The sequence below is a fragment of the Theropithecus gelada genome, chromosome 2 (genome assembly GCF_003255815.1).
Source record: "Theropithecus gelada isolate Dixy chromosome 2, Tgel_1.0, whole genome shotgun sequence".
Taxonomy (NCBI): Eukaryota; Metazoa; Chordata; class Mammalia; order Primates; family Cercopithecidae; genus Theropithecus; species Theropithecus gelada.
The window spans coordinates 90967204-90991328 of NC_037669.1; the positions used below are offsets into that span (position 1 = coordinate 90967204).

General features: G+C 45.5%; 1 protein-coding gene across 1 annotated transcript in view; it reads right to left on the reverse strand.

Annotated features, from left to right (window-relative positions):
- The window catches only part of CCDC36 (coiled-coil domain containing 36), a 52798-nt gene that overhangs the window by 23585 nt on the left and 5088 nt on the right, over positions 1 to 24125 (reverse strand). The window contains exon 2 of the mRNA XM_025375403.1: positions 1260 to 1434. Coding sequence (XP_025231188.1) covers positions 1260 to 1434 — 175 coding nt within the window. The remainder of the gene's footprint in view (positions 1 to 1259; positions 1435 to 24125) is intronic.

Below are 24125 nucleotides of genomic sequence, written 5' to 3' on the forward strand. Positions count from 1 at the left end.
AGGGAGGGAGGGAGGGAGGGAAGGAAAGAAAGAAAGGAAGGAAGGAAAGATCAATCTCAAAAAATCAAGGATTCAAGAGACTCTGTTCCTCATTCTGGCCTTTACTCACTAACCTAGGCCTCAGAATCCTTATCTCCTTCTTCTTCAAGGACATAATGTAGTATAGTTCACTAAAGTATACAAATTACATGAAGTTTATTATTTTAAAAGGTCTGTCTAAAATAAAATGTTATTTATTTCTATTTTATGAAAACTCTTTTTACTTATTAAATTCTCACAAACAATAGTATGACTAGCCTTAGGCAAATATATATACATATATAGAATACGTATATATACATATATAGAATACGTATATATACATATATAGAATACGTATATATACATATTCTAGAAGTGGCCAAGGGATTGACGCTATTTTATGTTGCTTTGTAATAGAAGAAACTGCAAATATAAATGTTGCCATTTCAGACTATTAAGTCAAATAAGTCACTAATCAAGCACAAATCCCTTTAGAAGACTAATCCTTACAGATGTACAATTTTAAAATATACTCCAACAGAATAAGTTATTTTTTTAAGGCTAGAAAATAAGTATTGGCTGTTGGGTTTTTTTGTTTTGTTTGTTTGTTTTGAGACAGAGTCATGCTCTGTCTCCCAGACTAGAGTTCAGTGGTTTGATCTTGGCTCACTGCATCCTCCGCCTCCTGAGATCGAGAGATTCTCTGCCTCAGCCTCCCGAGTAGCTGGGATTACAGGTGCCTGCCACCACACCTGGCTAATTTTTGTATTTTTAGTAGAGGCGGGGTTTCACCATCTTGGCCAGGCTGGTCTTGAACTCCTGACCTCGTGATCCACCTGCCTCAGCCTCCCAAAGTGCTGGGATTACAGGCGTGAGCCACCACGCCTGGCCTTGTTTTTTTGTTTGTTTTTTTGAGACAGGGTCTCACTCTGTCACCCAAGCTGCCGTACACTGGCAGAATCCTGGGTCACTGCAGGCTTGACTTCCTGGGCTCAAGCAATCCTACCTCAGCTACCACACTCAGCTAATTTTTGTACTTTTTGTAGAGATGGGGTTTTGCCATGTTGCCCAGGCTGGTCTCAAACTCCTGGGCTCAAGGGATCCACTCGCCTCAGCCTTCCCAAGTGCAGGGATTACAGGTGTCAGCCATTACACCTGGCCAGAATAAGTATCCTTTATAGTTTATCTCCATAATAACTGTGAAATATGTGCAGAGCAATTCTGGAAACCAGACTCACCTCCAGAGAATTCTGTTGTGACTGTTTTGAATGTCTCAAGTGGGCACCGAAGTCCAAGGGTGCTGATAGGGTTTCTGAATTTTCTGGACAGAACTGAGATCCAAAGAGGAACTGGGAATCGCTGAGACTGGAATAATCATTTTGATTAGTATTCCAGTTGGATAACTTCTTGTTCCTGAAATTAAGCAAAAAAAGTGTATCAAATGGACAAATATCCTGAACAAATGAAATCATAGTTCACAGCTGTCCATTTGGGAATATTTTGGGCAGAGTGATAGCTTGTTCTGACCTTCAAGTCCCCTGTATATTGTCAGTACAATGAAACACAAAGAAACACAAGGAAATTCTGAGTACCACACATTTTTATTAAAATCTGGGAACAACCAGATGGAAACTCAAACAGAAAAGACTGACATCGTCATTCTTTGTATAACAGCATTCTAGGCTACAACACCATATTGGAAATTACAGTTCATAAAATTGTAGAGATTAAGAGAATGTTATCATTTTATTTTATTGTTTTGAGACAGGGTCCTACTCTGTCGCCCAGGCTGGAGTGCAGTGGCGTGATCTCAGCTCATGGCAGCCTCAGCCTCCTGGGCAGCTAGGACTACAGGTGTGTGCTACCACGCCTGGCTAATTTTTGTATTTATAGTCGAGATGGGGTTTTACCATGTTGACCAGACTGATCTTAAACTCCTGTCCTCAGGTGATCTGCCCATCTCAGCCTCCCAAATTGCTGGGATTACAGGCGTGAGCCACTGTGCAGGGCCAAGAATGTTATTTTAATTTTTTTTGAGACAGAGTCTCGCTCTGTTGCCCAGGCTGGCATGCAGTGGTGCAATCTTGGCCCACTGCAACCTCCACCTCCCAGGTTCAAGCCATTCTTCTGCTTGAGCTCCTGAGTAGCTGAGATTACAGGCACCTGCTATCACATCTGGCCAATGTTTGTATATTTAGTAGAGACGGGGTTTCACCATGTTGGCCAGACTGGTCTCTCCAACACCTGACCTCAGGTGATCTGCCCACCTTACCCTCCCAAAGTGCTGGGATTACAGTGATGAGTCATTGCACCTGGCCAAGAATGTTATCTTTTTAAAAGATCAATCTGTTCATCATTAAAATAGATAAATAAAATAAGGTACATGCATTAGCTGATTCAGCAGCCATGAGTATTAAGTTAGATTTATATATAATCAGCCAGGCACTGTGGCTCACGCATGTAATCTCAGTGCTTTGGGAGTCCGAGGCAGGCAGATCATGAGGTCAGGAGATCGAGACCGTCCTGGCTAACACAGTGAAACCCCATCTCTACTAAAAAATACCAAAAAAATTAGCCAGGAGTGATGGCGGGTGCTTCTAGTCCCAGTTACTCAGGAGGCTGAGGCAGGAGAATGGCGTGAACCCAGGAGTCAGAGCTTGCAGTGAGTCGAGTTTGTGCCACTGCACTCCAGCCTGGGCAACAGAGCAAGACTCCTTCTCAAACAAACAAACAAAAAAAGATTTATATATAATCACATGGGATTTTGAGACTTCTCAAAAACATAGTTTTGAGTACAAGAAAAGGTGAAAACTGAATGAACTTGGCCAGGCACGGTGGCTCATGCCTGTAATCCCAGCACTTTGGGAGCCAAGGCGGGCAGATCATGAGGTTAGGAGTTCGAGACAAGCCTAGCCAACATGGTGAAACCCCGTCTCTACTAAAACTACAAAAATTAGCCAGGTGTGGTGGCAGGCACCTATAATCCTAGCTACCTGGGAGGCTGAGGCTGAAGAATCACTGGAACCCGGGAGGCAGAGGTTGCAGTGAACTGAGATTGCGCCACTACACTCCAGCCTGGGCAATAGAACGAGACTTAGTCTCAAAAAACAACAACAACAAAAAAAAGAATTTACTCTATTACAGATCATTTATATAAATTTTTAAACCTACATTATACACACCAAACAATTATGTAATTGAGTATATAGAAGGTAACTGGAGGGTACACATTAATTCTAGAGTGTGTGCCTACAGAGAAGGAACAGAGCAGGGCTGAAGGGAGAGAAGGAGCCATAATAAAACAATCACAGATAGACCTTGTTATGGACTGAATGTGTCCCCCAAAAATTCACATGTTGCTATGATGGTATCATCATAACAACCCTGATATGACAATATTTGGAAATGGGTTCATTAGGAGGTAATGAGCATTAGATGAAGTCATGAAGATATGGCTCTTATGATAGGATTGGTGTCCTCATAAAAAGGGACACCAGAGGCTGGGCACGGGGGCTCATGCCTGTAATCCTAGCACTTTGGGAGGCCAAGGTGGGAGGACTACCTGAGCTCAGGAGTTTGAGACCAGCCTGGGCAACACTGTGAAACCCTATCTCTACTAAAATACAAAAAAAAAAAAAAAAAAGGCACCCACTGGCCATGGTGGTGTGCACTTGTACAGTCCCACCTACTTGGGAGGTGAGGCAGGAGAATTGTTTGAACCAGGGAGTTGGAGGTTGCAGTGAGGTGAGATTGTGCCACTGCACACCAGCCTAGCAAGAGAGTGAGACTCCGTCTCCAAAAAAAAAAAAAAAGAAAGATATCTCTATAACAATTTGTGTTACTTAACATTGTTGCATAACTTGAGAAAACACGCTTTTCCTTTCTTTCCTCTTTTTTTTTTTGAGACAGAATTTCACTCTTGTTGCCCAGGCTGAAGTGCAATGGTGTGATCTTGGCCCACTGCAACCTCCATTTCCTGGTTTCAAGCGATTCTCTGGCTTCAGCCTCCTGAGTAGCTGGGATTACAGGCATGCACCACCATGTCTGGCTAATTTTTGTATTTTTAGTAGAGATGGGGTGCCAAGATCAGCTCAGTCATGGAGACCCTAACCCAGTGGCACTAGAGAAATTAAAGACACACAACAGAAATATAGAGTGCAAAGTGGGAAATCAGGGGACTCACAGCCTTCAGAGCTGACAGCCCTGAACAGAGTTTGACACACATATTTATTGACAGCAAGCCAGTGACAAGCATTATTTCTATAGCTTATAGATTAAAAGTATTCCTTACGGGAAACAAATGGATGGGCTCTGGCTAGTTATCTGCAGCAGGAACATGTCCTTAAGGCACAGATTGCTCACGCTATTGTTTGTGGCTTAGGAATGCCTGGAAGCAGTTTTCCGCCCTGGGTGGGTCAGGTGTTCTTTGCACTCATTCCAGTAAACCCGCAACCTTAAGCATGGGTGTCATGGCCATCACGAACATGTCACAGTGCTGCAGAGATTTTGTTTATGGCCAGTTTTGGGGCCCATTTATGGCCAGATCTGGGGGCCTGTTCCCAACATGTCCCCCTTTTTTGTTTGGCAAAGCAATAAAAGCAAAGGCAGCTTTGTCATGGTGAGCTAATTCTTGCAGGAGTTAAGACCCGCATCTGCAGACTATACAAAGATAAACAACACAGATTAAAGCACAATCATCATTGAAATCACAGAGCCTCCAAGTGTCTTTATCTATTTTAATGGGTTAATAGCTGCTAATCTCTCTGCAGCTCTTTCAAGCACTCCAGTTCCTGGCATTAAGGTCAGGTGTGCCTGGGAAGCTTTAAATATTTGTTCTTTTAATTTTGCAATATCCAAAGACAAGTCTGTAAAGTGTCCTTCTAGATGCTTTTTTATTCTTTTCCAAATTTTGATCTTATTTAAGAGCCATTAATAGTTTCCACAAATCCTTATGTTTAGCTCCTACAGTGGGCCATATCATTTGAGGTTGAGGTGCCACGATAGCGCCATGTTTACAGATAATAGGAACTCTTGCCATCTTTCTTACCCATTTCTACCATCTGACCATTTTGTTTAAACCAGCTGAACATAGTGTGGCCATGGCATGCTGACTGAGAGGTGCAATTCAAGCTAAACATCTCCTTAGGGGACCAATCAATAATGATTCCATAGGAATCATTGCACAGCACCTCTGCCTGTTCTGCAATGCAATCTTCCCAAATAAGTACATTCATTATTTCTGGCCGGGTCCAATTCTGTTTACAAATAGGTTTTTGAGGGCAGTATGCCTCAATTATAGGAGCAGATTTATTATGGTAAATACTGAGACCAGAAAGTATGTGTAAATGTGTCATAGAGTGATCACATCCAGGCATTATTGCCAGCCAAAACTGATAAATATGCCCAATGAGTATAATTGTTCTGTGTCAGCCCTTGTTGAAGGAATACTCACAGCAATGGTGATCACCACTATCATAGCTATCATTGAATTACTAACTGTGACTGGTGTCCTGCTTCCTAAGGTTTTCTTCCACCATCTGTGACAGCTTCTTGATCTGTCCCCAGGTAGGTGGCTGTGTTCAACAGGTGTTGCTCGTGACACTTGGGGTCCTCCTCAGCATCAGTCTCAACATGGCTGCAACTGGTGTGTTTTGGGATCCTCCCCAAACCTCTTCCTGGGTATCTGGCTCATAGTTAAGACTTCAACTGTCTCAATGGCACCCAAATTGGCTGTTGATTCTGTCCTGGAGAAACACAAGCATAACCTCTACCCCAAGTTATTATTTTACCTATTTCCCAACTTCTTCTTATCAGATCTCTCCACCAAACCAGTTGTTCTGCTTCTGTCTTTGCAGCTAGTTTCTGTAGATGCTGTTCAGCTGCTGATACCATCTGGCCTTTAGGCAGGCTCAAAAAAATTTGAAGTCAATAATGCTAGATTAAATTGTATATGGGGTGACCCATAGTCCCTGTTTCTCCCCTTTTGCTTTTGCAACTACTGCTTCAGGGAGAGATTCATTCTTTCTACTATGGCTTGTCCTTGAGAATTATATGGAATGCCAGTAATGTGTTTAATATTCCATAGAGAGAAGAATGTAGCTAGAGCTTGGCTAGTATAGCCTGGGGCATTATCTGTTTTAATAGAAGCTGGAATGCCCATCACTGCAAAATACTGCAAAAGGTGACGTTTAACACAGGCAGAAGACTCTCCTGATTGGCATGTAGCCCAGACAAAGTGAGAAAAGGTGTCCACACATACATGTGTATAAGATAGTCTCCCAAATGAGGGAACATGTGTGACATCCATTTGCCAAAGAGAATTAGGTTCCAATCCTTCAGAATTAACTCTTCTTGTAAAAGATGAGGAATGTACCATTTGGTAAGTTGGGCATCACTGCATGATAGCTTTCGTTTCTTTCCATGTAATGCTGTATCTGTGTTTGAGACCAGAGGCATCAACATTGGTTAAATTGTGAAAGTGTTTGGCATTCAATATTGCAGTAGCAACTAGGCAATCAGTCATTTGATTCCCTTCAGTTAAAAGTCCTGGGAGAGGCATATGAGCCCTAATATGAGTGATGTAAAAAGGGTTCCTCCTACTCCTAACTGCTGTTTGTAATTGGGTAAATAAAGTTATCAGTTGTTCATCTGTATGAAATCGTAACTGAGCATTTTCAATTAATTGTGTGGAATGAACCACAAAGAATCCAAAATCACATTAATAGGCATATCAGAAACAGTCAATACCTCAATTACAGCTACAAACTCCGCTTTTTGAGGTGAAGTATAGGGCATCTGAAAAACTTTACCTTTCGAGCCAGAATAAGTTGTTTTACCATTTGTAGACCCATCTGTAAAAACATTCTCAGCACCTTCAATTGGTTTAAATTTAGTTATTTTAGGGAGAATCCAATTAGTTAATTTCAAAAATTGAAACAGTTTTGTTTTAGGAAAATGATTATCAAGAATACCCACAAAGTCAGCTAAATGGGTTTGCCAAGTAAGACTATTTATAAAAGCTTGCTGTATTTGTGCCTTAGTGAGAGGGACAATAATTTTTCCAGGATCATATCCATGTAATTTAACAATCCAAGTTCTCCCATTTCCCATCATAGTAGCGATTTGATCCAAATAAGGAGTTAGAGTCTGTGAATTAGTATGTGAAAGAAAAAGCCATTCTACTAAGTCGTGCTCTTGGGCAGTAACACCAGTAGGTGAATGATGAGTTGGAAAAATTAGCAAATCTAGAGTCTTCTCTGGATCTATTCTATTTATTTGAGCCTTATGGACTTGCTTTTCAATCAGCTGTAACTCTGTCTCAGCCTCTGTTAATTGTTGAGGGCTAGTGAGACTAGGATCTCCTCTGAAGGTAGAAAATAGATTACTCATGGCATAGGTAGTAATGCCTAGAGCAGGTCGTACCCAATTAATATCCCCTAGTAATTTTTGAAAGTCATTTTATGTTTTCAATTGATCCCTACATATGGTTACTTTCTGTGGCACAATAGTAGTGTCATTTGCTAAGGTCCCCAAGTAGGAGTAAAGGGTATTAGTCTGAATTTTGTCAGAAGCTATAAATAAACCAGAGTGAGAAATTGAATTTTGCAAGCGATCATAACATTGGAGTAATATTTCTTGAGTGGGGGCAGCACAAAATATATTGTCCATACAATGAATAATGTAACACTGAAAATTTTTTATGAGTAGGTTCAATTGCTTGCCCTACATAAGTCTGGCAAATTGTTGGACTGTTTAACATGCCTTGTGGCAACACTTTCCAATTAAAACGCTTAGCAGGCTGCAGGTTGTTTACTGCAGGAATTGTAAATGCAAACCGTTCACAGTCTTGCTCAGCTAAGGGGATAGTAAAGAAACAGTCTTTTAAATCTATGACTATTAAAGGCTAGTTTTTTGGAATCATAGCAGGAGAAGGCAATCCTGGCTGTAATGTCCCCATAGGTTGTGTAACTGAATTAATGGCTCCTAAGTCAGTTAATATACTCCATTTACCTGATTTTTTCTTAATAACAAAGAGTGGAGAATTTCAAGGGGAAAATGTTGGAGTTATGTGTCCTTTTTTCTAATTGTTCAGTAAGTCAGTCCTCTAAAGCCTCCAGTTTCTCTTTACTTAGTGGCCATTGTTCTATCCAAATTGGCTTATCTGTTAACCATTTTAAAGGTATAGGTTCTGGAGGCTTAACAATGGCCGCCATCAAAAATGATACCCTAAACCTTGGCAGGAACTTTGTCTTTCCGCTTGAAGTGGTTCCTTCAAACCTTGCAAATTCTTTCCTAGTCCCATACCAGGGACATACCCTGTTTCATGCATCATACGTTGACTTTGAGGGCTGTATAATTGCTCAGGAATTAGAACCTGTGCTCCCCATTGTTGTAATAAATCTCTTCCCCATAAATTTATAGGTACAGAAGTTATAATTGGTTGAATAGTCCCGGGTTGTCCATTGGGCCCTTCACAATGCAAAATATAACTGCTTTGATATACTTCAGGGGCTTTACCAACTCCAACTATGTTAAATTGAGCGGGCTGAATTGGCCACGTGGACGGCCAGTGCTGTAGAGAAATGATTGAAACGTCTGCTCCTGTATTTACCAAACCTTTAAATTTCTTTCCCTGAATAGTTATTTCACAGGTAGGATGTTTAACAGTAATTTGATTCACCCAATAACCTGCTTTGCCTTATTTGTGCTTCCAAATCCTCCTGTTCATTTAATTTCACTTTTCCCCATTTCTGCATACGGCACAATCAGGAGTTGTGCTATATGCTCTCCTGGCTCTGCTTTCCAGGGAACAGAAGTAAATACAACAATTTGAATTTCCCCATTGTAATCTGAATCAATGACTCCTGTTTGTACTTGCACTCCTTTTAAATTTAAACTAGATCTACCTAGAAGTAATCCTATCATCCCCGCTGGCAAGGGTCCACAGATCCGTTGGAACTTTTTGCAGGGGTTCCCCAGGCAGAAGGCTCACAGCTTTTGTGCAGCATAAATCTGAGAGGTGAAGCTAGCTGAACTTCCTGGGTTGAGTGGGGACTTGGAGAACTTTTCTGTCTAGCTAGAGGATTATAAATGCACCAATCAGCGCTCTGTGTCTAGCTAAAGGACTGTAAATGCATCAATTGGCACTCTGTAAAAACGCACCAATCAGCGCTATGTGTCTAGCTAAAGGATTGTAAACACACCAATCAGCACTCTGTGAAAATGCACCAATCAGCACTATGTGTCTAGCTAAAGGATTGTAAACGCACCAATCAGCACTCTGTATAAATGCACCAATCAGCACTCTGTGTCTAGCTAAAGGATTGTAAATGCATCAATCAGCATTCTGTAAAATGGACCAATCAGCACTCTGTAAAATGGACCAATCAGCTCTCTGTAAAATGGACCAATCAGCAGGATGTGGGTGAGGCCAAATAAGGGAGTAAAAGCTGGCCACCTGAGCCAGCAACAGCAACCCGCTTGGGTCCCCTTCCATACTGTGGAAGTTTTGTTCTTTTGCTCTCCACAATAAATGTTGCTGCTGCTCACTCTTTGGGTCTGCACCACCTCGAAGAGCTGTGACACTCACCACAAAGGTCCGTGGCTTCACTCCCAAAGTCAGCAAGACCATGAACCCACCAGAAGGAAGAAACTCCAGAGACACCTGAACATCTGAAGGAACAAACTCCGGACATACCATCTTTAAGAGTTGTAACACTCACTGTGAATGTCCACGGCTTCATTCCTGAAGTCAGTGAGACCAAGAACCCACTGGAAGGAATACATTCTGGACACATTTTGGCACCCAATGTGGGGCCTTCGCCAAGCGATGAGTACCATCAGACCCCTTTCGCTTGTTACTCTGTCCTATTTTTCCTTGGAATTCAGGGGCTAAATACCAGGCACCTGTCTGCCAGTTAAAGGTGACTAGCGTGGCCACCGGAATAAGGACATGGGTGTCAGGCTTTCTAGGAAAGGGCTCTTTAACAACCCCTGACTCTTTGGAGTGGGGAACATTGGTTTGTGTGGAACCAGCTTCCGCTTTTCCTGTACTTCTGGGCTGAGCCAACAGTTGACAGAGATAAAAGTCATTCAGCTCTGGGGTCCTGACAAGTTGGTTGACCCAACAGCCATGAGTGGAACTCTCAAAGTCATGTCGCCCAAGCAAGACTCGCCCATCTAACCTATCTATCCTGACCCTTTCCTCCTGGGTCCTAATGCTTGTCAGATAAACTTTCTCTAGCCTCTCTTCTCTGAGGCTAGTCCTGCTTCTAAAAACCACTCCCTGTCTCTGGTGCTTTTCTAGTTTCTCCTGTAAGAATGATTTCTAGTATAAACTCCAGGACTCTATTCCCTTCTTAAGGCATCCAGGCTCACCAATCAGAAAGACATAATTTTTGCCCAAAGTCCTGCCATAGGGGGTACTATCTGGAATTTTAGGATCTCTCTTCAGACCAGCAGGCCTAACAAAAGCTATTCCTGAAGCTAGGATATGGGGAGCTTCAGAAATTATATCCTTTCTATTCAAGTAAGGATAAAAGGTGTCACTCTTCCAAACCTGGAGATCCCTCCCTTCCTTCAGGGTATGGCCCTCCACTTCATTTTGGAGGCTTCACATCTTTGGGTTTTTTTTTTTTTTTTTGAGACAGAGTCTCGCTCTGTTGCCCAGGCTGGGGTGCAGTGGCTGGATCTCAGCTCACTGCAAGCTCCACCTCCTGGGTTTACGCCATTCTCCTGCCTCAGCCTCCCGAGTAGCTGGGACTACAGGTGCCCGCCACCTCGCCTGGCTAGTTCTTTGCATTTTTTAGTAGAGACGGGGTTTCACCGTGTTAGCCAGGATGGTCTTGATCTCCTGACCTCGTGATCCACCCATCTCGGCCTCCCAAAGTGCTGGGATTACAGGCTTGAGCCACCACGCCCAGCCAGGGTTTCACATCTTTATAGAATGGGGTAAAGTCCCAGTACTAACAGGAGAATGCTTAGGACTCTAACAGGTTTTTGAGAATGTGTTGGTAAGGGCCACTAAATCCGATTTTTCTCAGTCCTCTTTGTGATCTAGGAGGACAGGCAAGGGTGCAAGTTTCCAAGAATGTGTGGGTAAGGGCCACTAAATCCAACCTTCCTTGATCCTCCTTATGGTCTAAGAGGAAAACTACTGTTTCTGCTGCTGCGTTGGTGAGTGCAATTATTCCGATCAGCAGGGTCCAGGGACCGTTGTGCGTTCTTGGGCAAGAGGTGTTTCTGCTGTGCATTGGTGAGCGCAACTATTCCAATCAGCAGGGTCCAGGGACCATTGCAGGTTCTTGGGCCGGGGGTAGCAACAAACAAACGAAAACCATGGGCAGTTTTGTCTTTCAGATGGGAAACACTCAGTCATCAACAGGCTCACCCTTCAAATGCATCCTAAGCCATGGGGGCCAATTTGACCTGCAAACCCTGAAAAAGAGGTGGCTCATTTTTTTCTGCACTATGGCCTGGCCCCAATATTCTCTCTTTGATGGGGAAAAATGGCCACCTGAGGGAAGTATAAATTACAATACTATCCTGCAGCTTGACCTTTTCTGTAAGAGGGAAGGAAAATGGAGTAAAATACCTTCTGTCCAAGCTTTCTTTTCATTGAAGGAGAATACACAACTATGCAAAGCTTGCATCCCACAGAAGGACCTCTCAGCTTACCTCCATATCCTAGCCTCCCTATAGCTCCCCTTCCTATTAATGATAAGCCTCCTCTAATCTCCCCTGCCCAGAAGGAAACAAGTAAAAAAATCTCCAAAGGACCACAAAAATCCGCAGGCTATCGGTTATGTCCCCTTCAAGCTGTAGGGGGAGGGAAATTTGGCCCAACCCGGGTACATGTCCGCTTCTCCTTCTCTGATTTAAAGCAGATCAAGGTCAATCTAGGGAAGTTTTCAGATGATCCTGATAGGTATATAGATGTCCTACAGGGTCTAGGGCAAACCTTTGATCTCTCTTGGAGAGATGTCATGCTATTGTTAGATCAAACACTGGCCTTTAATGAAAAGAATGCGGCTTTAGCTGCAGCCCGAGAGTTTGGAGATACCTGGTATCTTAGTCAAGTAAATGATAGAATGACAGCTGAAGAAAGGGACAAATTCCCTACCAGTCAGCAAGCCATCCCCACTATGGATCCCCACTGGGATCTCGACTTAGATCATGGGGACTGAGTCACAAACATCTGTTGATCTGTGTTCTAGAAGGACTAAGGAGAATTAGGAAAAAGCCCATGAATTATTCAATGATGTCCACCATAACTCAGGGAAAGGAAATCCTTCTGCCTTCCTCGAGCGGCTATGGGAGACCTTAAGAAAATATATTCCCCTGTCACCTGACTCACTCGAGGGTCAATTGATCCTAAAAGATAAGTTTATTACCCAATCAGCCACAGATATCAGGAGAAAGCTCCAAAAGCAAGCCCTAAGCCCCCAACAAAATCTGGAGGCATTATTAAACCTGGCAATCTCAGTGTTCTGTAATAAGGACCAAGAGGAACAGGCCCAAAAGGAAAAGCGAGATCAGAGAAAGGCCGCAGCCTTAGTCATGGCCCTCAGACAAACAAACCTTGGTGGTTCAGAGAGGACAGAAAATGGAGCAGGCCAATCACCTGGTAGGACTTGTTACCAGTGTGGTTTGCAAGGACACTTTAAAAAAGATTGTCCAATGAGAAACAAACTGCCCCCTCGCCCATGTCCACTATGCCAAGGCAATCACTGGAAGGTGCACTGCCCCAGAGGACAAAGGTTCTCTGGGCCAGAAGCCCCCAACCAGATGATCCAACAATAGGACTGAGGGTGCCTGGGGCAAGCACCAGCTCATGTCATCACTCTCACTGAGCCCCGGGTACATATAACCATTGAGGGCCAGGAAATTGACTTCCTCCTGGACACTGGCACAGCCTTCTCAGTGTTAATCTCCTGTCCCAGGCAACTGTCCTCAAGGTCCATTACTATCCGAGGAATACTGGGACAGCCTGTAACCAGGTTTTTCTCCCACCTCCTCCGTTGCAATTGAGAGTTTCATATGCCTTTCTTCTTATGCCTGAAAGTCTCACACCCTTATTAGGGAGGGATATATTAGCCAAAGCTGGAGCTATTATCTACATGAATATGGGGAACAAGTTACCCATTTGTTGTCCCCTACTTGAGGAGGGAATCAACCCTGAAGTCTGGGCATTGGAAGGAACAAACTCAAGCTCCAGCCTTAAGCCATCCCACAAGACAAAACTTCTCTTTATACATCAGAGAGAGCAGGGATAGCTCCTGGAGTCCTTACTCAGACTCGCGGGACAACCCCACAACCAGGGGCATACCTAAGTAAACAACCAGGGGCATACCTAAGTAAAGAAATTGACGTAGTAGCAAAAGGCTGGCCTCACTGTTTACGGGTAGTTGCAGCAGTGGCGGTCTTAGTGACAGAGGCTATCAAAATAATAAAAGAAAAGAATCTCACTGTCTGGACTACTCATGATGTAAATGGCATACTAGATGCCAAAGGAAGTTTATGGCTATCAGACAACTGCCTACTTAGATACCAGGTGCTACTCCTTGAGGGAACAGTGCTTCAAATACGTACGTGCCGTCAACCTTGCCACTTTTCTCCCAGCGGATGGGGAACCAATCAAGCGTGACTGCCAACAAATTATAGTCCAGATTTATACTGCCCGAGATGATCTCTTAGAAGTCCCCTTAGCTAATCCTGACCTTAACCTATATACCGATGGAAGTTCATTTGTGGAGAATGGGATATGAAGGGCAGGTTATGCCATAATTAGTGATGTAACTGTACTTGAAAGTAAGCCTCTTCCCCCAGGGACCAGCGCCCAGTCAGCAGAACTAGTCGCACTTACCCAAGCCTTAGAACTGGGAAAAAGAAAAAGAATAAATGCGTATACAGATAGCAAGTATGCTTATCTAATCCTACATGCCCATGTTGTAATATGGAAAGAAAGGGAGTTCCTAACCTCTGGGGGGAACCCCCATTAAATACCACAAGGAAATTATGGAGTTATTACATGCAGTGCAAAAACCCAAGGAGGTGGCAGTCTTACACTGCCAAAGCCATCAGAAAGGTGAAGGAGAAAAGACAGAAGGAAACTGTCAGGCAGATGCTGAGGCCAAAATTGCTGTCAGGTGGAACATCCCATTAGAAATACCTATGGGGCCAGGCGCGGTGGCTCACGCCTGTAATCCCAGCACCTTGGGAGGCCGAGGCAGGCGGATCACGAGGTCAGGAGATCGAGACCATCCTGGCAAACACGGTGAAATCCCGTCTCTACTAAAAATACAAAAAATTAGCTGGGTGTGGTGGCAGGCACCTGTAGACCCAGTCACTCGGGAGGCTGAGGCAGGAGAATGGTGTGAACCTGGGAAGTGGAGTTTGCAATAAGCCAAGATTGTGCCACTGCACTCCAGCCTGGGCGACAGAGCAAAACTCCATCTCAGAAAAAAAAAGAAAAAAAAAAAAGAAATACCTACGGAAGGACCCTTGGTATGGAACAACCCCCTCCAAGAGATTAAGTCCCAGTATTCCCCAACTGAAACAGAATGGGGACTTTCACGGGGGCATAGTTTTCTCCTCTCAGGGTGGTTAACAACAGAAGAAGGAAAGGTACTTATACCGGAAGCCAGTCACTGGAAAATACTTAAAACCCTCCATCAAACTTTACATACAGGTATTAAAAACACTCATCAGATGGCCAAATCCCTATTTACAGAGCCAAATCTCCTCTGGACCATCCGATAGGTAGTCAAAGCCTGTGAGATGTGCCAAAGGAATAATGCTTTGGTCCATCATAAGGCTCCTTTGGGGGAACAAAGAATAAGTCATTATCCCGGAGAGGACTGGCAGTTAGACTTCACCCATATGCCTAAGTCAGAGGGATTTCAATACTTGTTTGTGTCTGTGTTGATACCTTTACAAATTGGATAGACACTTTCCCCTGCAAGTCAGAGAAGGCTCAGGAAGTGATTAAAGTTCTTTTTTTTTTTTTTTTTTTTTTATTTTTTCAGACGGAGTCTCGCTCTGTCGCCCAGGCTGGAGTGCAGTGGCCAGATCTCAGCTCACTGCAAGCTCCGCCTCCCGGGTTCACACCATTCTCCTGCCTCAGCCTCCCAAGTAGCTAGGACTACAGGCGCCCGCCACCTCGCCCGGCTAATTTTTTTTGTATTTTAGTAGAGACGGGGTTTCACCGTGTTAGCCAGGATGGTCTCGATCTCCTGAACTCATGATCCACCCGTCTCGGCCTCCCAAAGTGCTGGGATTACAGGCTTGAGCCACCGCGCCCGGCTAAAGTTCTAACTCATGAAATAATTTCTAGATTTGGGCTTCCCCAAAGCTTACAGAGCAACAATGGTCTGGCTTTTTTTTTTTTTTTTTTTTTTTTTTGAGATGGAGTCTCACTCTGTTGCCCAGGCTGGAGTGCAGTGGCGCGATCTCAGCTCACTGCAAGCTCCGCCTCCCGGGTTCATGCCATTCTCCTGCCTCAGTTGGGACTATAAGCACCCGCCACCACGCTGGGCTAATTTTTTGTATTTTTAGTAGGAGACGGGGTTTCACCATGTTAGCCAGGATGGTCTCAACGTCCTGATCTTGTGATCTGCCCGCATCAGTCTCCCAAAGTGCTGGGATTACAGGCGTGAGCCACTGCACCCGGCCAATGGTCCAGCTTTTAAAGCCACGATAACTCATGGAATTTCCACCTTCACTGTGCCTGGAGGCCACAATCCTCAGGGAAGGTCGAGAAGGCAAATGAAACACTCAAGAGGGACTTAAGGAAACTAACACAAGAAATTCATCTCCCATGGCCTACTCTTTTGCCCACGGCCCTGTTGAGAATCCGAAATTCTCCTCACAATATGGGGCTCAGTTCATACGAAATGCTGTATGGACAACTTTTTCTCACAAATGACCTCCTACTTGATCAGGAAATGGCCAACTTGGTCAAAGACATAACTTCTTTGACAAAATATCAATGAAACCTTAAAAATCTACCTGAAGGATGTCACAGAGAAAAGGGAACAGAGTTGTTTCAACCAGGAGATCTAGTGTTGGTCAAATCTCTCCCATCTACCTTCCCATCTATGGATTCTTTGTGGGAAGGACCATACTCGGTAATCCCCTCTACCCTCACTGTAGTTAAGGTGGCAGGAGTGGAATCTTAGATTCACCACACCCGAGTTAAATTTTGGACACCCCCTGAGGAACCTGCAGGACTGTCAGCTCATGAGTCCCAAGATCAGCCAGATCAGTCTCGATATGCCTGCAAACAGTTGGAGGACTTGCATCTCCTATTTCAGAAGGAAACATCCCAGACTAAAAAGGCTCCTACAGCTGATCCTGAGGAAAAACCCCTTCCTCTTTAAAAAAGTTAAGTGAAGGCTGGGCGCGGTGGCTCAAGCCTGTAATCCCAGCACTTTGGGAGGCCGAGACGGGCGGATCACAAGGTCAGGAGATCGAGACCATCCTGGCGAACCCGGTGAAACCCCGTCTCTACTAAAAAATACAAAAAAAAAAACTAGCCGGGCGAGGTGGTGGGCGCCTGTAGTCCCAGCTACTCGGGAGGCTGAGGCAGGAGAATGGCATGAACCCGGGAGGCAGAGCTTGCAGTGAGCTGAGATCCGGCCACTGCACTCCAGCCTGGGTGACAGAGCGAGACTCCATCTCAAAAAAAAAAAAAAAAAAAAAAAGTTAAGTGAAAACCTACATAATCTTTAACACCTCTCCTTGCCCCTTTAATGGAATCCTTTTACTATTTCATCATATTATTAAGCAGCATACTAACTATACTCTTTGTGATAGAACTACATACTGTAGCTCCTGCCAGGACGAAAATCATAATCACATCAACCTTTTTTCTATCTTCCTTCCTTCTGACAGCAATTTACTGCTACCTTTAACTCAGACTAGATAAAATGATCTCGTCTTCTGGAACACCCTCTTTACCTTCCTATTTACTCTTTGCCTATCCATCCCTCCTGCTTCCTCGGACACCTCATACAATTGCCCCTCCCCTTACACTAGCTCCTAATTACCTCTTCAAGATTCTCAACTTAACCCACTCTCTGTTAAACCAGTCCAATCCTTCCCTGGAAAATGACTGTTGGCTTTGTAGCTCTCTATCTATCGGCACAGAGCCATAAAACTAATACCCCTACTTATAGGGTTAGGAATGGCTACTGCTATAGGAACCAGAATAGCCGGTTTATCTACTTCATTATCCTACTACCACACACTCTCAAAGGATTTCTCAGGCAGTTTGCAAGAAATAATGAAAACTATCCTTACTCTACAATCCCAAATAGACTCTTTGGCAGCAGTGACTCTCCGAAACCGCTGAGGCCTAGACCTCCTCACTGCTGAGAAAGGAGAACTCTGCACCTTCTTAGGGGAAGAGTGTTGTTTTTACACCAACCAGTCAGGGATAGTACAAGATGGGTCCACCCAGCGTTTACAGGAAAACGCTTCTGAAATCAGACAATGCCTTTCAAACTCTTATACTAACCTCTGGAGTTGGGGGACATGGCTTCTCCCCTTTCTAGGTCCCATGACAGCTGTCTTGCTATTACTCGCCTTTGGAACCTGTGTTTTAACCTCCTTGTCAAATTTGTTTCCTCTAGAATCGAAGCCATCAAGCTACAGATGGTCTCACAAATGGAACCCCAAATGAGCTCAACTAACAACCTCTACCGAGGACCCCTAGATCAACTCACTGGCTCTTTGGCAGGCCTAGAGAGTTCCCCTCTGGAGAACACTACTGCTGCAGGGCCCCTTCTTTGCCCCTAACCAGCAGGAAGTAGCTAGAGTAGTCATTGCCCAATTCCCAACAGCAATTGGAGTATCCTGTTTAGAGGAGGGATTGAGAGGTGAAGCCAGCTGGACTTCCTGGCTTGAGTGAGGACTTGGAGAACTTTTGTGTCTAGCTAGAGGATTGTAAATGCACCAATCAGCACTTTGTAAAAATGCACCAATAAGCACTATGTGTCTAGCTAAAGGATTGTAAACACACCAATCAGCACTCTGTAAAAACACACCAATTAGCACTCTGTAAAAACGCACCAATCAGCACTCTGTAAAATGCACCAATCAGTTCTCTGTAAAATGGACCCATCAGCAGGATGTGGGCAGGGCCAAATAAGGTAATAAAAGCTGGCCACCTGAGCCAGCAGCAGCAATCTACTCAGGTCCCCTTCCACACTGTGGAAGCTTTGTTCCTTTTGCTCTTCACAATAAATCTTGCTGCTGCTCTCTTTGGGTCCACATCACTATTTTTTTTTTTTTTTTTTTAAGACAGAGTCTTGCACTGTCACCCAAGCTGGAGTTCAGTGGCGCTATCTTGGCTCACTGCAAGCTCTGTCTCCTGGGTTCATGCCATTCTCCTGCCTCAGCCTCCTCAGTAGCTGGGACTACAGGTGCCCACCACCACACTCTGCTAATTTTTTGTATTTTTAGTAGAGATGGGGTTTCACTGTCTCAGCCAGTATGGTCTCAATCTCCTGACCTCGTGATCCACCCACCTTGGCCTCCCAAAGTGCTGGGATTACAGGCATGAGCCACCGTGCCCAACCAGGTCCATACCACCTTTAAGAGCTGTGACACTTGCCACAGAGGTCTGTGGCTTCACTGCTGAAGTCAGCGAGACCATGAATCCACCGAAGGAAGAGACTCCAGACACATCTGAACATCTGAAGGAACAAACTCTAACACTCACCGCAAAGGTTGGCGGCTTCATTCCTTAAGTAAGCAAGACCAAGAACTCCCTGGAAGGAATAAATTCTGGACACAAATCTACTGTGGCATTACCGGGTATGGTGGGGGACAGGCATTGTACAGGGATGAGGGAATGGCCTGAGCCAGAAATGTCCCGGTTTGGAACAGAGCCTGGGATGGGACCCTCATGGCATTTCCCAAAATTAAAAGGAAAAGGCTCAAATGTAGCTATAATATTTCCCTGTTGATCTAGGGGGTGTATCCTAACAGGTAACTGCCAAGTCTCTATATCACACTCGTGTCTAGCTCACTGAATTCCTGCGTGAATAGAACTGAGAGGGGTTGCTCAAGGCACTGCAGAGTCACTGGGGCAACCACTTTTCACCCAGTGTCCTCTGGAAAAGAAAGATCTGGGGCCGGGCGCGGTGGCTCAAGCCTGTAATCCCAGCACTTTGGGAGGCCGAGACGGGCGGATCACAAGGTCAGGAGATCGAGACCATCCTGGCTAACACGGTGAAACCCCGTCTCTACTAAAAAATACAAAAACCTAGCCGGGCGAGGTGGCAGGGGCCTGTAGTCCCAGCTACTCGGGAGGCTGAGGCAGGAGAATGGCGTGAACCCGGGAGGCGGAGCTTGCAGTGAGATCCGGCCACTGCACTCCAGTCTGGGCGACAAAGCGAGACTCTGTCTCAACAAAAAACAAACAAACAAAAAAAAGATCTGGAGGGTCAGGCCACTCCTTTTCTTCAAAATAAGGAGGGGGTGCAGAAGAGTAGGGATGAACCTCTTTCTCCTTTGCCACTTTAGCTTTAGCTGGCAAACAAACCTGCTCTGTTACCTGTTCTGTTACTCCTCATGATTAGTGTGAAAAGGTTCCAAGATGGAATGAACCAGAGCCCACACTTGTCCCATTGTTGCCCTGATGCTTCCGAGCTCCCCTTCTTACTCACCACAGGGATTGCTTAAGAGTACTCAGGTGTCCTCCAGCTTAGTTCCACTTTCTCCAACTGTTGCTATGGCGACCCTTTGGCCAGGATTCGAGCCCCACGTATGGGCACCACTTGCTGAGACCAGCTCAGTTGTTGAGACCCTAACCCAGTGGTGCTAGAGGAATTAAAGACACACACAGAAATATAGAGTGTGGAGTGGGGAATCTGGGGACTCACAGGCTTCAGAGCCGACAGCCCCGAACAGAGTTTGATCCACATATTATTGACATCAAGCCAGTGATAAGCATTATTTCTACAGATTATAGATTAACTAAAAGTATTCCTTAAGGGAAGCAAAGGGATGGGCCAAAACAAAGGGAGGGGCTCTGGCTAGTTATCTGCAGCAGGAACATGTCCTTAAGGCACAGATCACTCATGCTATTGTTTGTGGTTTAGTATTGCCTTTAAGCGGTTTTCTGCCCTGGGTGGGCGAGGTGTTCCTTGCCCTCATGCCGGTAAACCCACAACCTTCAGTGTGTGCGTCAAAGCCATCACGAACATGTCACAATGCTGCAGAGATTTTGTTTATGGCCAGTTTTGGGGCCCATTTATGGCCAGACTTGGGGGTCTGTTCTCAACAATGGGGTTTCACCATGTTGGCCACGCTGGTCTCAAACTCCTGACCTCAAGTGATCCACCTGCCTCGGCCTCCCAAAGTGCTGGGATTACAAGCATGAGCCTCTTTTTTTTTTTTTTTTTCTTGAGACAGATCTTGCTCTGTCGCCCAGGCTGGAATGCCATGGTACGATCCCATCTCACTGCAACCTCTGCTCAGGTGATCCTCCCAACTCAGCCACCCTAGTAGGCATGCACCACCATGCCCAGCTAATTTTTTTTATTTTTTGTAGAGATGGGGTTTTGTCATTGTAAGGTACATGGATGTGCTTTAGTCAAGGAATAGGAAGAGGCAGATATTCAGGCCTGCATGACTCAGTGAGTTTGGTGTGCAAGCGCATAACTCTACTTGTTATATAACCTGTTTGCGTAAGTTCATACTTGGCTCTATGCCACTATTGTCTGAAAAAGGTATAACCGCAGCCAGGTGCAGGGGCTCATGCCTATAATCCCAGCACTTTGAGAGGCCAAGGTGGGTGGATCATAAGGATAAGGTCAGGAGTTCGAGACCAGCCTGGCCAACATGGTGAAACCCCATCTCTACTAAAAATACAAAAATTAGCCAGGCATGGTGGCAGGTGTTTGTAATACCAGCTACTTGGAAGTCTGAGGCAGGATAATCGCTAGAACCCAGGAGGCGGAGGCTGCAGTGAGCCAAGATCACACCACTGCACTTCAGCCTGGGTGACAGAGCAAGACACTGTCTCAAAAAAAAAAAAAAAAAGGTATAACTGTCCTGCTGACATTGTACAGGGATCTCTTGGGGGTTTGGCTTGGCTTGGCTTGGCTTGGCTCAACATGACTTGACATGGTGGGCATGCTGGTGCCCAGAGAAAGAGAGAGAGCCAGAGCTGTCCTTTGCAGACTGACAGGAGCGAACCAGGATACACCTCAGCTTGCTTGTGCCAAGAGAAAGAGTTAAGCTGCTGACCCTGAAGGGAAGGGAGAGCCAGCTGCACAGCTGTGCATGGGGGCAGCCAGCTCAAGCAAACAAGACAGGGCGGACAGTGTGAAAGTAAGCTGCTAATAAGAAAGCCAGTGTGAGAGTAAGCTGCTAATCAGAAAGCTGCAGAATAAAACCATATTCATCTGTCTACAGACTCCAAAATATTCTTTCTGCTTATCCACCAACTCCTCTTGGACTTCAGCATGGGCTGTACCCAGACCCCGGGAACTGACAGCCATGTTGCCCAGGCTGGTCTCAATAATATTACTATCTGAGCTCTGCCTTCTGTCAGATCAGTGCCAGCATTAGATTCTCACAGAAGCACAAACCCTATTGTGAACTGCACAATGCAAGGGATCTAGGTTGTGCACTCCTTATGAGAATCTAATGCCTGATGATCTGCCACTGTCTCCCATCACCCCCAAATGGGACCATCTAGTTTCAGGAAAACAAGCTCAGGGCTCCCACTAATTCTACATCACAGTGAGCTGTATATTTTTTTTCTTTTTTTTATATTATACTTTAAGTTCTAGGATACATGTGCACAACGTGCAGGTTTATTACTTATGTATACATGTGCCATGTTGGTTTGCTGCACCCATCAACTCGTCATTTACATTACGTATTCCTCCTAATGCTATCCCTCCCCCAGCCTCCCACCCCCCAACCAGCCCTGGTGTGTGATGTTCCCCGCCCTGTGCCTACGTGTTCTCATTGTTTAACTCCCACCTGAGTGAGAACAAGCGGTGTTTGGTTTTCTATCCTCCTGATAGTGTGTCCAGAATTGGTGGGTTCTTGGTCTCGCTGACTTCAAGAATGAAGCCACAGACCCTCGCAGTGAGTGTTAACAGTTCTTAAAGATGGTGTGTCTGGAGTTTGTTCCTTCAGATGTTCACATGTGTCTGGAGCTTCTTCCTTCTGGTGGGCTCGTGGTCTCGCTGTCAGGAGTGAAGCTGCAGACCTTCGTGATGAGTGTTACAGCTCTTAAAGGCAGTGCATCTGGAGCATTCTTCCCAGTGGGTTCGTGGTCTCGCTGGCTTCAGGAGTGAAGCTGCAGACCTTCCTGGTGAGTGTTACAGCTCTTAAAGGCAGCGTGGACCCAAAAAGTGAGCAACAGCAAGATTTCTTGTAAAGAGTGAAAGAATAAAGCTTCCACAGTGTGGAAGGGGACCCAAGCAGGTTGCCACTGCTGTCTCGGGCAGCCTGCTTTTATTCCCTTATATGACCCCACCCACATCCTGCTGATTGGCCCGTTTTACAGAGGGCTGATTGGTCTATTTTGACAGAGAGCTGATTGGTCTATTTTACAGAAAGCTGATTGGTCAGTTTTGACAAAGTTCTGATTGGTGCGTTTACAATCCTTGAGCTAGACATAAAGGTTCTCCAAGTCCCCACTAGACTCAGGAGCCCAGCTGGCTTCACCTAGTGGATCCTGCACTGGGGCTGCAGGCAGAGCTGCCCACCAGTCCCGAGCTGCACCTGCACTCCTCAGCCCTTGGGGGGTCAATGGGACCGGGCGCCACGGAGCAGGAGGCAGTGCCCATCGGGGAGGCTCGGGCTGCACAGCAGCCCACCCCTGAGGGGGGGATCGGACATGGCAGGCTGCAGGTCCCAAGCCCTGCCCCGCGGGGAGGCAGATGAGGCCTGGTGGGAACTCAAGCACAGCGCCAGTGGGCCAGCGCTAATGGGGGACCCAGCACAATCTCCACAGCTGCTGGCCTGGGTGCTAAGCCCCTCACTGCCTTGGGCTGGTGGCGCCCGCTGGCCTCTCCAAGTGTTGGGCCCTCCAAGCCCGCACCTGCGCCCGCCGGAACTCACGCTGGCCTGTGAGCACCATGCGCAGCCCCGGATCCCACCAGCACCTCTCCCTCCATACCTCCCTGCAAGCAGAGGGAGCTGGCTCCAGCCTCAGCCAGCCCAGAGAGGGGCTCCCACACTGCCATGGCAGGTTGAAGGGCTCCTCAAGCATCACCAGAGTGGACGCTGAGGCCGAGGAGGCATCAAGAGTGAGGGCTGCTAGCATGTTGTCACCTCTCAATAGTTTCCTTAGAATGATGGTTTCCAGCTTCATCCATGTCCCTGCAAAGGACATGAACTCAGCCTCTTTTATGGCTGCATAGTATTCCATGGTGTATATGTGCCACATTTTCTTAATCCAGTCTATCATCGATAGACATTTGGGTTGGTTCCAAGTCTTTGCTATTGTGAATAGTACCACAGTAAACATACATGTGCATTTGTCTTCATCGTATAATGATTTATAATCCTTTAGATATACGCCCAGTAATGGGATTACTGGGTCAAATGGTATTTCTATTCTAGATCCTTGAGGAATCGCCACAGTCTTCCACAATGGTTGAACTAATTTACACTCCCACCAACAGTGTAAAAGTGTTCCTATTTCTCCACATCCTCTCCAGCATCTGTTGTTTCCTGACTTTTTTTTTTTTTTTTTTTTTTGAGACGGAGTCTCGCTCTGTAGCCCAGGCTGGAGTGTGGTGGCCAGATCTCAGTTCACTGCAAGCTCCGCCTCCCGGGTTCACGCCATTCTCCTGCCTCAGCCTCCAGAGTAGCTGGGACTACAGGCGCCCGCCACCTCGCCCGGCTAGTTTTTTTTTGTATTTTTTAGTAGAGACGGGGTTTCACCGTGTTAGCCAGGATGGTCTCGATCTCCTGACCTCGTGATCCACCCGTCTCGGCCTCCCAAAGTGCTGGGATTACAGGCTTGAGCCACCGCGCCCGGCCGTTTCCTGACTTTTTAATGATCGCCATTCTAACTGGCATGAGATGGTATCTCATTGTGGTTTTTTTTTTTTTTTTTTTTTTTTTTG